Below are 12,296 nucleotides of genomic sequence, written 5' to 3'. Positions count from 1 at the left end.
CCAGGGTTGAGGTATCCTTGTAAAGCTGTGAAGAAATGGAAGGAGAATATGGAATGAGAACTCAGTGTTTAGGTAGCAACGTGAATTTTAGCTTTCTGCTTTGCTCTTTTTTCATGAAATATGTATTGCTTGGACTTCAGTGGAAATGGACAGTTGCTGAGAACAAAAGGCAGTCATTTCTGAAGAGGTTAGACAATGCTAGTGAAAGACTAGCAGATGTACTCTCAAACATTATCATATAATTCAGGATCTTAGTGTAATACTGAATTTTTGCCTCATTTGCTTCAACCGCAAAGCAGTGGTTACATATATGTTATGTTGACCATACTGCATGCGTGTTTTAAGGCAGTATGCAAAAAGGAGTAAAACAGATTAGACAAGGCCTGTTCTCTGTTGCCTCATCTCTAACAGAAACATGAGTGTTTTTTATGGTGTTGGAATGCTGGCTTGTAGCATCTGCAGAAACCAAAAGGTTTTTTTCAAGATAGGTTTGTAGGCTTGCCTGGACTCTTCCTGAGGCCTTTTAGTACATGGTTATTCTGACAGTTGTGGCAAACTTGGTATTCTAGGAGACTGCAGCTTCTGTTTATTCATGGCCTATTTCTGAAGTTAACAGAAAAATACAGGGAAAAAAAATCTTACTTTGCCTGTAACAGTGAGATGAATAAAACAGTTTGAGGTAGACAGTGCTCAGGATGCAGTGTAGTCCCATGAGCTCACTTGTCTCTTCATCCTCTCTTTTATGGGCTGCAGGTATGAAAACAACTGTCAGTGAAGCAGAACATCCTCTGTTGTGTGAAGGCACACGAAGGGAGAAAGGGGATCTGGCTCTAGCCCTGATGATTATTTACAAGGATGATCAGTCCAAGCTGAAGAAGGTGAGTTTCCCTTTGAAAGGGGAGAGGGAGAAGGAAGGCAAAAATCATGTTTGGGTTTTGATGGATTTGATAGTTTTGCCAGTTGAGTGTAAGTTGCTGTGTCACGTACTGATGTTTTACAAGCTGTGTTGTGGTATTTATTGTTCACCCACTGCTGCAAAACCTGATTGTACACGGAGTGCATTGCCCTGGGAGAGGCACTCTTTCCATAGGCTTCTTGAGATCCAGTCAGGAGATGTTTTGTCTCTGCTTTTATTGCTAAGTCCACTCCTAAGGGTTTTCAGTGTGCAATTTGTGTTGCATATCTGTGTGTGCACTCTGGGAATTGCATATGTTTTGCTGCGAGGATACTGGCTTGCAGAATGGTGTAGCTAGCAAAGCCTCTGTTTCTTACCCTCTCACCTCTTTATATACTGGTTCAGTACACCTGTGTCTTAATTTCCTATGCAGGAGAGAGAGTAAAACTCTGCCTGTCCACCCCAAAGGAAGAAATAATATTGAAAACTGCTGAAGCTTCAGAAAGGGTTTTATTAATATTTTATATTCAGAAATCCTCCTACACAGCAAGAACTACATTATTAGTGTCTTTCTGTCTCCTAAAAGAGAAGCGTTTTTTGCTATACTCTTCTCCAGGGAGTAACAGGACGCTGTGGTACCAATCATCTGCGCATAAATGGTCTGTCAGACTTGTGATGTTGATTAAAGATGGAGAACAAACAGCAGAAGTGGACAAACCCTTAGAATGTGGTGATTCATTGTTCCCAATTACGTAATAAAATACGATGAGACAATGTTACTGTAGGCCAGTAAGAAGCAGTTTCTCTAGTGGCTTTGCCAGTTTCTCGGTAAGGTATGACAGGATTTTCTGAATGGTGAGCATGGAGTTTTTGTGACTTTAACAACATCTGGCAGAACTAAATTTAGAATTCTCCATTCTGTCCTTAATATACCAGAATGGCTTCTTTTTTGTGAGTTTTGGGTGCTTTTCAAATAAAGCCAGTGGTTGTTTCAAACGAAAATATGATATTACTGAGTCTTTGCTTCCTCAAGTAATGCAAGCCACATGGCCCTTAGCTGTGCACTGCATTGCTCTTTGATGCAGGAAGATGATGCGTATTTTCTAGAAAATAAGCATTTTCTTCTTTTCGCCAACAAACAAAATTCGTTGCCCACCAGGAAGTTGATTTGGTATTTTCCCTCTTTGTCTTAGTGTATGCCTGGTCTCTTACTCTTCTGCTGAGTGCCTTTTATCCCCCCTTGTTAAAGATTTTAGACAAACTCCTGGACAGAGAGAGTCAAACTCACAAACCACAGACACTGAGTTCCTTCTACTCATCCAGCAAGCCTACAGTTGCAAATCAAAAATCTCCTTCCAAACATGCTGCCCAGTCTGCTGCAGCTATCCAGCAGCTTCCAGGGACTTCTGTCACACAGCAAGCTGCTGTAAGCACTGCAGTCCAGAGCAGTCCTGAGAACTTTGTGGAGAAGAGTACACAGGGTAAGAAGTGCTTTGTAACATCTATGCTAAAATTTTCCATAGTTAGAGTCTATTTTCAAAATCTTGAGTTAAATGTTCTTGGCCTAGTGTCAAGATGATCTGCTTTCTAACTAAAAGAAAATTCGGAGTCCTGCTCATAAATACTATTCATTTTATAAAAATAATTTCTCTTTTGATATTTGTATGTTTTAAAAGGCCATGTGTGGTTTTAGAGATGATGTTTACCTTGTTCATTTTGTGCAGAGAGCTCTCAGAGGTCCCCATGTGAGCCAGCTGCAGAGGCCACTGTTTTGAAACAAGAGGGAAAGGTGCCCAGTCGTCTGGCCCTTGGGAACCGAGGTGGATACAATGGGAGATGCTGGGGTTCACCTGTGAGGCAGAAGAAGAAACACACAGGTAGGAATGGACTAGCTCCTGCAGCATCTAGTGCTCTGTTAGGCAGTCTGCTGGGGTGTGCCCAAGAAAGCCAGAGAGGAACTTTTGACAAGGACATCTAGTGATATGACAAAGGATAACAGGTTTAAAGTGAAAGAGGAGAGATTTAGATTGGATGTAACGAAGAAGTTCTTTATTGTGAGAGTTGTGAGGCTCTGAACAGGTTGCACAGAGGAGTGGATGCCCCATTCCTGGGAGTGTTTAAGACCAGGTTGGATGGGGCTTTGAGCAACTTGTTCTATGACTCTGAGACTTTACTTGTCAGCCTTTCCTGTACCACAGAAGCAGCTGAGTGTCGTTGAGGTGTTTGACATGGACAAAGAAGATTTGCTCCATAAATTTCCTGCCCCTTTCTGTTTAGCAAGTTACGATGCCTTTCTTGCACCAGTTGTATTCTGTGTGACGGATTAGATACCTGGAGCTGAATGACTGCTGACTCTGGGAGTGCAGCACTGTGCTCCTGGATCTCCAGAAACAAATTCAGAGAAGCTGCTGCCTATCTACACTTCTCTTGGGAAGGCTATAAGCTAGAGGCAGAGGATGTAAAGGTTGTGCAGCATATATCTGAAGGGTTTTCTTTGTACAATCTGTGGAACTTGACTTTAGTATGTATATTTGCTTCTTGTTGTTATGCTCTGCTGCAAACCTTGGTAGGTGGAGTGCGGGGGTTCGATGGTGTGAAGGGGAAAATAAAGATTCCTTGTTCTTGGACTCTTCTGTATTTTAATCCAAGAAGTACAAAACGATACTGATGTCTGTGGCCAAACTGATTTGATTTAATCTCTCATAATTTACAGTCACTGACACAACTGATCTTAGTTGGTACTGCAGGTGATATGGTTCAGAGTTTACCTAACTGCTCTGCATTTACCAACCCTGGTGACATTTCTGTGTTGGCTCTGGTGTTGTAGGCATGGCCAGTATTGACAGCAGTGCTCCTGAAACAACCTCTGACAGTTCTCCAACGCTCAGTCGGCGTCCCCTACGTGGGGGCTGGGCAACAACATCCTGGGGCAGAGGACAAGATAGTGACAGCATCAGCAGTTCTTCAAGTGATTCGCTGGGATCTTCCTCTTCCAGTGGCAGTAGGAGAGCCAGTGGGGGAGCCCGTGCAAAGACTGTGGAAGTTGGCAGGTAATGAATAATACCAATGCACAGAGGCAACCTCTGGGCCTGATGTGGGGGGCCTGGCCTGGTATGCATCAGGAAATAACTTTATGGGGAAAATTTGCTTCGTTTCTTCTGGACACTAAAGACAGGAGCTCCAGCTGGCAAACCTGGGGTACTTGTCTGGAAAGATACCTCTGTCTTTCTTCTAGGTATAAAGGGAGGCGGCTGGAGAGCCATGCTCCTCATGTCCCAAACCAGCCCTCAGAGGCAGCTGCTCACTTCTACTTTGAATTGGCCAAGACAGTCCTTATCAAAGCAGGTGGAAACAGCAGTACCTCTATCTTCACCCACCCTTCCTCCAGTGGTGGGCACCAGGGACCACACCGCAACCTTCACCTCTGCGCCTTTGAGATTGGGCTGTACGCGCTAGGGCTGCACAACTTTGTGTCTCCCAACTGGCTCTCTCGAACTTACTCCTCCCACGTCTCTTGGATCACAGGTTACTTTATTGGGCGGCTTACTTTTGGGCAGGAAGAGTGGGGTAGGGAGGCAAGCTTGTTCTTGAAAATGGTGATGCTGATGTGCTATAGGAGCCATGTAAGCAGCTGACACAGCTGCAGTAGTTGCTGAGCAGTGGTGGTTTACACGGTGGTGCTTACTTTGGCCTGGAAAGTTGTTGTGACCTCTTTCTTCTTCTTTGTACTGCAACATGTTTCAGTCCAAAAAGCCCACCTCTCATACAGAGACTGGTCTTTATCTCTCCTTCAGAGGTATGCTGAAGAGATAGATGTTGGTCAAGTCTGAACATGCTCTTTGGCTGTGTTCAGCTTTCACTTTCCTCATCCTTCTGATTGCACCTATACCTACTCCCCTATCCATATGGCTTCTAGAGGCCTAAAAAACCCACCTTTGAAAATTCATGTTTTCCTCACATGATGAAATAGACTGACATGGTTTGTGGGTATTAAAATCAGCTATAGCAAGTACTTTTTGCTATTTCCAATGCATTTTAGCTTACTTAAGTAATGAGGTCATCTCTCACTACTTGCTTGTTGTGGGCTCTTGTTTGTCCTATGTTTTGGGAGAAGGCACCTAAATTTGATGTGAACCTTAAGGGAAGCAGCTGGGCTGTGTCACTGCTCCTGAAGGTAGTGAAGAGTTCACCTGCTGTTAAGAGAAAGCTGACTGTAACTGTGCTGGGCATACAGTGGTGTGAGAGTGTCTCTCACTCTTCCTCTTAGGGCAGGCCATGGAGATTGGTAGCGCAGCCTTGAACATCTTGGTGGAGTGTTGGGATGGACATCTAACTCCCCCAGAGGTGGCATCATTGGCAGACAGAGCTTCACGGGCCAGAGACTCCAACATGGTGCGGGCAGCTGCTGAACTGGCACTCAGCTGCCTGCCTCATGCCCACGCCCTGAACCCAAACGAGATCCAGAGGGCTCTGGTGCAGTGTAAGGAACAGGTGAGCATCATATGGCAGCTGCTAGTGAGGCTGATTTCTAGCATCAAGGATGTGCTGTTGTTATCTGTGGGGTTGGCTCCTTTGCTACTGCCCAGCCTTAATCCCAGTTCTCTGGATTGCTTACGTTTCATGAGTAATAGTGGTTATTCTGCTGCATAGCATCTGGCTGGTCCCTATAGTGTTAGTCATTTTACAGAGCCTTGTACTTCTCCCCTCTTGTAGTTTTTCCTTCTCGTGTTTCTCGTTTTACGTTCTTGACTTCTTTTGTTTCACTGCTCCCAGGACAACCTGATGCTGGAAAAGGCCTGCATGGCAGTAGAAGAGGCGGCCAAAGGAGGTGGTGTGTACCCAGAAGTCCTCTTTGAAGTAGCTCATCAGTGGTACTGGCTTTACGAACAGACTGTTGGCGGCACCCCGGCGCAGAGAGAAGGTGCCACCGGCTGCAGCGCCGGTGGCGCGCGGGCCGCGTCTGAAGCGGCGCGTGGCGTGGCAGACAGCCGCGTGACCTCGGAGCCGACCGCGGTGACGGTGGCGGCCGCGGTAACTGCGGCAGCCACCGTCATGCCGGTGATCTCTGTGGGGTCGACCATGTACCAGCAGCACACGGTGGCAGGGCCAGCAATGGCGCACACGCAGGGTCTCCACCCTTACACCACCCTTCAGACTCACATCCCCTGCAATCCCCAGTATATCGGACACACTATCCAGCACATGCCGCGCCCAGCTGTCTTCCCGGTCCCTGGCTCGGCGTATCCGCAGGTGAGTTTTGGCCGTGCCTCGTTCTTTTACTGTCGCCTCGTGTGGCTGCTTCCAGGGGGAGCATGTTGGAGTGGGGAGAGCTTGGGGCTCAGACCTGTTGTGACTTGACATCAAGCCTGTGCTCTCACTTGCCAGTTGGTGACACTTTGGCCCTCCAGCTCAGCATTTGCACAAGGAGCCTTCTGTGGCTGTATTTAAAGTCTCAAGAGAATATAAAATATAATATATCAGTAGCTTTTAATTTCTGTTGCTCTGTAGTTTCTCAAAAGGCACTGGACAGAAAGCTTGTCTTGAGAGCTTTCAGGCTAAATAGAGACTACACTGGGAAAACCAAATAACCTTGATTTTAACCTTGGCCTATTTTTGAGGGTCTTGGAGTGGTTTTCTGCAAACTGGTTAGGTTTTTAAAAGGAGAGGGAGCAAGCAGGTGTAATGCTCATGCGGTGCAAGGTTCTTCCTTTGCTTCCTTCGGACTGGACTTCTCAAGCTCTGGGGCTTGCGTGGGGACACGATGTTTTGAATTACTTCTAAACGCTCAGACAAAGTAGACACGAGTGTTCCGTACCTTCTGTTGCAGGGTGTCCATCCAGCATTCATAGGGGCTCAGTACCCTTACTCAGTAACAGCACCGTCACTGGCAGCTACAGCTGTGTCCTTCCCTGGCGTGCCCGTCCCCTCCATGACGCAGATTGCGGTGCATCCTTATCACAGCGAGACGGGACTGTCGCTGTCTTCCAATGTAGCGCGTAAGTGACAGCTCCGGGCTGGCTAGCAGGGCGTTCTTTGCTGTCCCTTAGCTGTTCCCCAGGGAGGTCCTGTTCCTCATGGATTACCCATGGAACAGGGGTTCTTGCACTGGAAAGTTCTGGCCTAATGCACGCCATTCTAAAGGTGTGTGTGCTCAGGGGTACTGGGATTCCCAAGGGGGCCTGATAGAGCTAGCAGAGAGAAACTTCTGTCCAGCTGTATTTCCAGTATGAGATTATTTTATCAAGATTATCAAGACTAAATCATGTTTGGAGCCATTGCGGCCTTTCTGACTTCTAACCCGTGAAAGCTTTTTTCCTGCTCTCCTTTGGGCAAGCTGAGTATAGATGATCTTGGGCAGACTCATGTAATTCTGTTGGGTCAGATTAACAGAGTGCAGGAAGCAGGCAGACTTCTGCTACAGGAGCACTGCTAAATGTCCTTTCCTGCCTGAAATTATTGGAGACAGCCAGTGCCCAAACATGGAACCGTCAGAGATGACAGATGTTTTGTCAGAGTTAGGTCAATGGCATTTGGAATGCTTGCTCGTGTGTTGTGCTAGGGCTCAAGTGATGGTAAAAACCCATCAAGTAGCGTGTAGCACTGCGACAACAGATATTGACTGGATTGTGGACACGCTGTCATTGCCATGGAGTTTTGCACCATGTTTGTCCTCTGCTAAACCCTCATTGGAAAGGCTGCAATATTTCCCTGTTCCAGTGTGTTGCAGCTCACCAGGTGCTGGAAGACTGGTATGTGGAAAAATACTTGAGTTGTGTTGGCCTCATTCATATTCAGAGTATTGGGAGAATCATTTCAGTCATTTTTTGTCCTGTATTTTGATGCTAAAAATCACCACAAAAGCAAATAAAACAGTCATGAAGGCCTTGGGATCTGATAGCTGCCAACCTTAGTCACAGTCTGATGCTGTGACTTTTCATTGTGAGAAACAATTTCTGTGCTCCTTCAAAGAGTTATGAATCTTCCAGAATTGCTAATTCATCGTTAGAACACTTAAAATACTGAAAGGAGAAAATGACCCTAACCTTTTCAGTTGCTATTGTTTATGGCTTCCATAAAATTATTTTCAATTCTTACAACACTGTTTCACTGTTCCTGAAGTACAGAATCACGTGGTGATGCGTGAGCTCTGGCAATAATTTAGCTCATTCTTAGGGGTTATGCTCCTTGGCCAGACTTCAAATGCATTTTGCCCCACTTTGTGCGTTGTTTGGCACCCTGTATCTCCTTACAGGGTGGGGAAGGTCAGATCTTTTCTGGGGTACACATTGTTCTCAGGTATTCAACTATTCACTAGCAAACATGGAGGGGGGAAAAAAAGGAACTTAGAGCATTGCTCAAGCTGGTGTAGTAGCATCACAGAGAAGCTGTGAAATAAGGCTAACAATTTACATACACCTAATGATATCTGTGCTCAGGAGATCTCAAGCAAACCTTGCTTTTTACTCCTTGTACCTTTCTTGAGAGGGGCAGATAAATTTGAGTCTTGTCAGAGTGCAGCTTAGTGATTCAGTGTTAACTGCTGATGGTACAGGTTGAGGTGGTACAATGCAATGGATTTGCATTTGAAACCTGTCATTTCCCTTGAGTTTCCTCATACTAGTTGAGTGTCTGAAGGTGACAAGTTTTCAAGTCTCCTTGCTGTTTTTACTGTTGATACATGCTGCCAGTGTGTGCAGTGACTGTTCTTTTCAAGGATGGATTGGAGTTCAGCCAGTAAGAGCCTTCCTGAACGGAGTGATGGCTGTCATACAGCTGAAATGGAATAACCTCACATTGTTGGACTTGATCTTTGAGTGACTTAATTCTATTCCTGCTCAGTCATTTTCCTAGCAGTTTCTCATCAGGTGTAGACTAGTGATTGTTTCCTTGGACAAGAAATCAGAACCAAAAGTTTTATTTAATAATAACAAAGGCCTTTGAATCAACCCACACATTTACAAGTAAAACATGGATTTTATGCATGTTCACGAGATAGTGCAGAAGAAATGGACATACATGTAACTGGCCCTGTCAGGCCTACCTTGCAAACAGAATAGAGCTATTCCTGGCCCACTGTATTTCAGTTGTAAGCCTGTGGGTTTTGGTTGCTGTATTGTTCTGTTTAGGGGAGCATACCCCTACATTGGCAGGGGCAGTCAGGTGAAGGAGATGATGTCCCAAGTAAACCTTCTTTTAGTCTGGTGCTGGGTCCTAATGCTGCTGTTTTGCTCTCTTCAGTAGGCAGTGTCCATGCAGGATCAACGTTCCCAGCGATTCAGGGTGCTTCCTTGACAACTCTGTCCTCACAGCCCAACTCCCTTGTTACAGGGGGTTTTCCTGCTGAAGATGAGCAGCACAGTCAGCCTGTGAGCCCCCAGGGTCTGCACTACCTCCACTCTGCATACCGAGTTGGTAAGGATGGCCAAGTGGGTTTCTGTAGCCCCCCTTGAGAGGGATTCAGGACAAGGCTGCAGGCTTTCACTGTCAATTTGGCAATTTGCTGCTGCACCTGAGGGACACAGGAAAAGCAAGTTGATGATCAGATGTGGAGTCTGAAAATGAGGGCAAAGCATTTGCTTTTCCAGGACTGTCAGAACAGAAAAGAGAGCCAAGTGGGTTAGAGCTGGGAAGAGTCCTGCCTTTCGGCAGATGTACATAAAGGAGCCTGAATAGGGCTCCAAGGATGGGGCTGTGCAAGTTGTGATTATATGGTAAAGTGATACTTGGCTCCTGCTGCTCATGGATGGGGAGGGCACACTTCTAATACCAGCTGAGTCTTCAGATGCACAAAGGGAAGTGCCCTGTGCCTCTCCAGTTAATTTGTTGAAGATAGAGGCAGAGGGAACTTATATTTAGTAAAGAGTGGGTATGTAATTAGCATTCCTTTCCCAGTTACACTGGCTATGAGAAAATAGGTCTCTGCCTGAATTGCCATTGGTACAGGGATATGAGTCTTAGGGTTTGGGATTAAGCTTTGATTGCAGTAAGCTAGTGTAGTAGTAAGTAGTAAGCTACTTGTACGTACTTGTGGTCCAACCCAGTGGTGGTGTAGGAGAAGGAAGCCTCTAAAATAAGCAAAGGAAGAGAAACAGCAAGAAAATGGAAGCAAAGCTTGACTTTTTTGTTGAAAACTAGAATAGAGAGTTCTTGATAGCTAAGAAGGGGTGCAGATGTAATTTAAAATATCACAGTGGAACATGGCCAGCCACAAAGGATGCTTAATAGCCTGAATGAAAGAGAGGCACAGGCAGGGAAGACAGTCTGGAAGATCAAGGCGTGGCACATGTTGGTACTTGAATACTTTTTAAATGGGTGGATTTGTCTGAAGAACTGTAATGGCATAAGTGAAATGTTTGCAGATGGGCAATATTGCAGCTCAGTGGTGGCCCGTTGTCTTTGCAGCAGAGCAGGTTGGCTTGGGTAGCTTCTCTGTTGCAAAACTTAGATCAAAAGCTTTGCTTTCAGGACACCTCTTTAGTGCAGCCTTTGGGGCTCTCTGCTTGATGCTGCCGTGGGTGCTTCAGTGTCTCTCTGCAGCTCTGGTGAGGGGTGGTGCTTGTGCAGGTTTCCCAGCCTGGAGCAGCACATTCAGATGTTCTTGCAGATACTTCCTGTGCTGGCAGGCTCCAAGACTGGCCTTTAGTTTCTGTCTGGACTCTGCAGCTGTGGAATTTTCTGTTGCTGAAGGGCAGGCCAGTCAGGTTGTGTTGCAGTGAGTGAAATGCTAGACTAAGCCTTACTGGGCAGAAATGCTGCTTGACTGTGGCTGCCCCTTTCTCACAGGGATGCTGGCACTGGAGATGCTTGGCCGAAGAGCTCACAACGACCATCCCAACAACTTCTCCCGCAGCCCGCCCTACACTGAGGATGTAAAATGGCTCCTGGGGTTAGCTGCAAAGTTAGGTAAGGCTCAGAGCAGTACTTAACAGAAATCCATGCTGGGATTTGGGCTATGGTGGGAAAAAGCTCTTGAAGGAGTGAAACTTCAAAGATTGGGCAGGCCCGATATCGATCCTGTAGTGACCATTTCTGAGTGTTTCAGAAGTTCCCTACTGCTCTTTCATCCACTCAATTGTCCCATTTTTGGGTTCTGTAGGTGTGCTGTTGAATTTTGAGGCACTGGATGAAGTACATGAGGTTGGACAGGGTTCAAAGCTTGTATCTCTTCTATTCTATAGTATTGATTCTTTCTTTTCCACTTCCACTATGTTGTAGGTATTTCTCTTCCTTATGTATATTTATACCTTCTGTGAAGACCTTTTATAGCAGTAGGTGCCCAAACCACCTGTTTTTGAGGGGGTTGTTTGTTTTTACGTCCATTTTGCTGTTGGATCTTTTTTGTCAGCTCACTTTTTAAACTGTTTCATAAGCAGTAAGAACTAAAAAAATCTTTAAAAACAGCCTGTTTAGTGGCACAGCTTCTGCTGCTCCTGCTGGCAGAGCTCCACTGTAGGAAGTGGTGGGAAAGCTTGACTTATGTCTACAGCATCCTTGAAGCCTGAGTGCTGAGGCTCTAGGTGCTTCCTTGGTGGGCAGTCAGGAAACAATGGAGAAGGTACAGTGTTATCCAGGTCTTTCTAGTTAACTTGCCACATCAGTTTCTTTCACATCTCCTTTAAAGAAAGGTGAATTTGGGAACACCAGTAACTGGGGTGGTACCTGATTTCGCCTCAGACCGGATGGATAACAGAATCTTCTCTGTCCCCATGAGTTTGCTAGACTGTCTCCCCCAAGCCTGCTGGAAGATGCATTACACTGAAAAGAAAGTTCTTCAGATCCAGGTTCTTGCTGTGAAGTGTGATTTCTTGTGTGTCTGTTATCTTAGCACTGTTGTTCTGTCTTCCTCCTGTGCAGGTGTCAACTACGTGCATCAGTTTTGTGTTGGTGCAGCCAAGGGGGTGCTGAGCCCTTTTGTGCTTCAGGAGATCATCATGGAAGCTCTACAGAGGCTCAACCCTGCCCATGTGCACAACCACCTGCGCACCCCAGCCTTCCACCAGCTGGTGCAGAGGTGCCAGCAGGCCTATATGCAGGTAAGGTGTGGCTTATCTTCCTGCCTGTCAGTGCTGCCAGGCCACTGCCTGCCTTGCAGGTGCTGCCTGTGTGTGCATGTGCAGAGGGCAAGGGGCCTTGGGCACTGGGAGATGAAGTGGTGCATTTCCTGATGCATCCTTCTCCCTCAGCAGGGACTGCAGTAGTGTCAATTGCCTGTGTGGGAGCTGCATGCAAAGGAACTCCTTGTACTGCTTCTGCCTCCTGTGCTCTTCCACGAAGGCTGCGGTGGTTGTGTGTCTCACTCCAAATGCTTATGTGTACCTTATAACCTCTGAACTTTCTGTGCGGTTTTCAAGCCCCCTGTCCGTAGCCCATCCTTTTTACTTGTTAGTAGTAGCCTGCTTTC

The 12,296-nt window shown here is 46.2% G+C and overlaps 1 protein-coding gene across 3 annotated transcripts in view; it reads left to right on the top strand.

Annotated features, from left to right (window-relative positions):
* Positions 1 to 12,296, top strand: part of ZSWIM8 (zinc finger SWIM-type containing 8) — a 59,208-nt gene that overhangs the window by 41,026 nt on the left and 5,886 nt on the right. The window contains exons 15-25 of one of the 3 annotated variants that reach the window (XM_040071807.2): positions 754 to 878; positions 2,145 to 2,376; positions 2,620 to 2,772; positions 3,723 to 3,945; positions 4,131 to 4,420; positions 5,163 to 5,386; positions 5,669 to 6,145; positions 6,723 to 6,891; positions 9,224 to 9,307; positions 10,679 to 10,798; positions 11,750 to 11,928. In XM_040071807.2, the coding sequence (XP_039927741.1) occupies positions 754 to 878; positions 2,145 to 2,376; positions 2,620 to 2,772; positions 3,723 to 3,945; positions 4,131 to 4,420; positions 5,163 to 5,386; positions 5,669 to 6,145; positions 6,723 to 6,891; positions 9,224 to 9,307; positions 10,679 to 10,798; positions 11,750 to 11,928 (2,276 nt within the window). Of the gene's footprint in view, positions 1 to 753; positions 879 to 2,144; positions 2,377 to 2,619; positions 2,773 to 3,722; positions 3,946 to 4,130; positions 4,421 to 5,162; positions 5,387 to 5,668; positions 6,146 to 6,722; positions 6,892 to 9,133; positions 9,308 to 10,678; positions 10,799 to 11,749; positions 11,929 to 12,296 lie in introns of all 3 variants that reach the window. The other 2 variants (XM_040071806.2, XM_040071805.2) reach the window with 2 other exon arrangements.

The sequence above is a fragment of the Hirundo rustica genome, chromosome 8, assembly GCF_015227805.2.
Source record: "Hirundo rustica isolate bHirRus1 chromosome 8, bHirRus1.pri.v3, whole genome shotgun sequence".
Lineage (NCBI taxonomy): Eukaryota > Metazoa > Chordata > Aves > Passeriformes > Hirundinidae > Hirundo > Hirundo rustica.
This window is presented reverse-complemented; position numbering and strand designations above follow the sequence as displayed.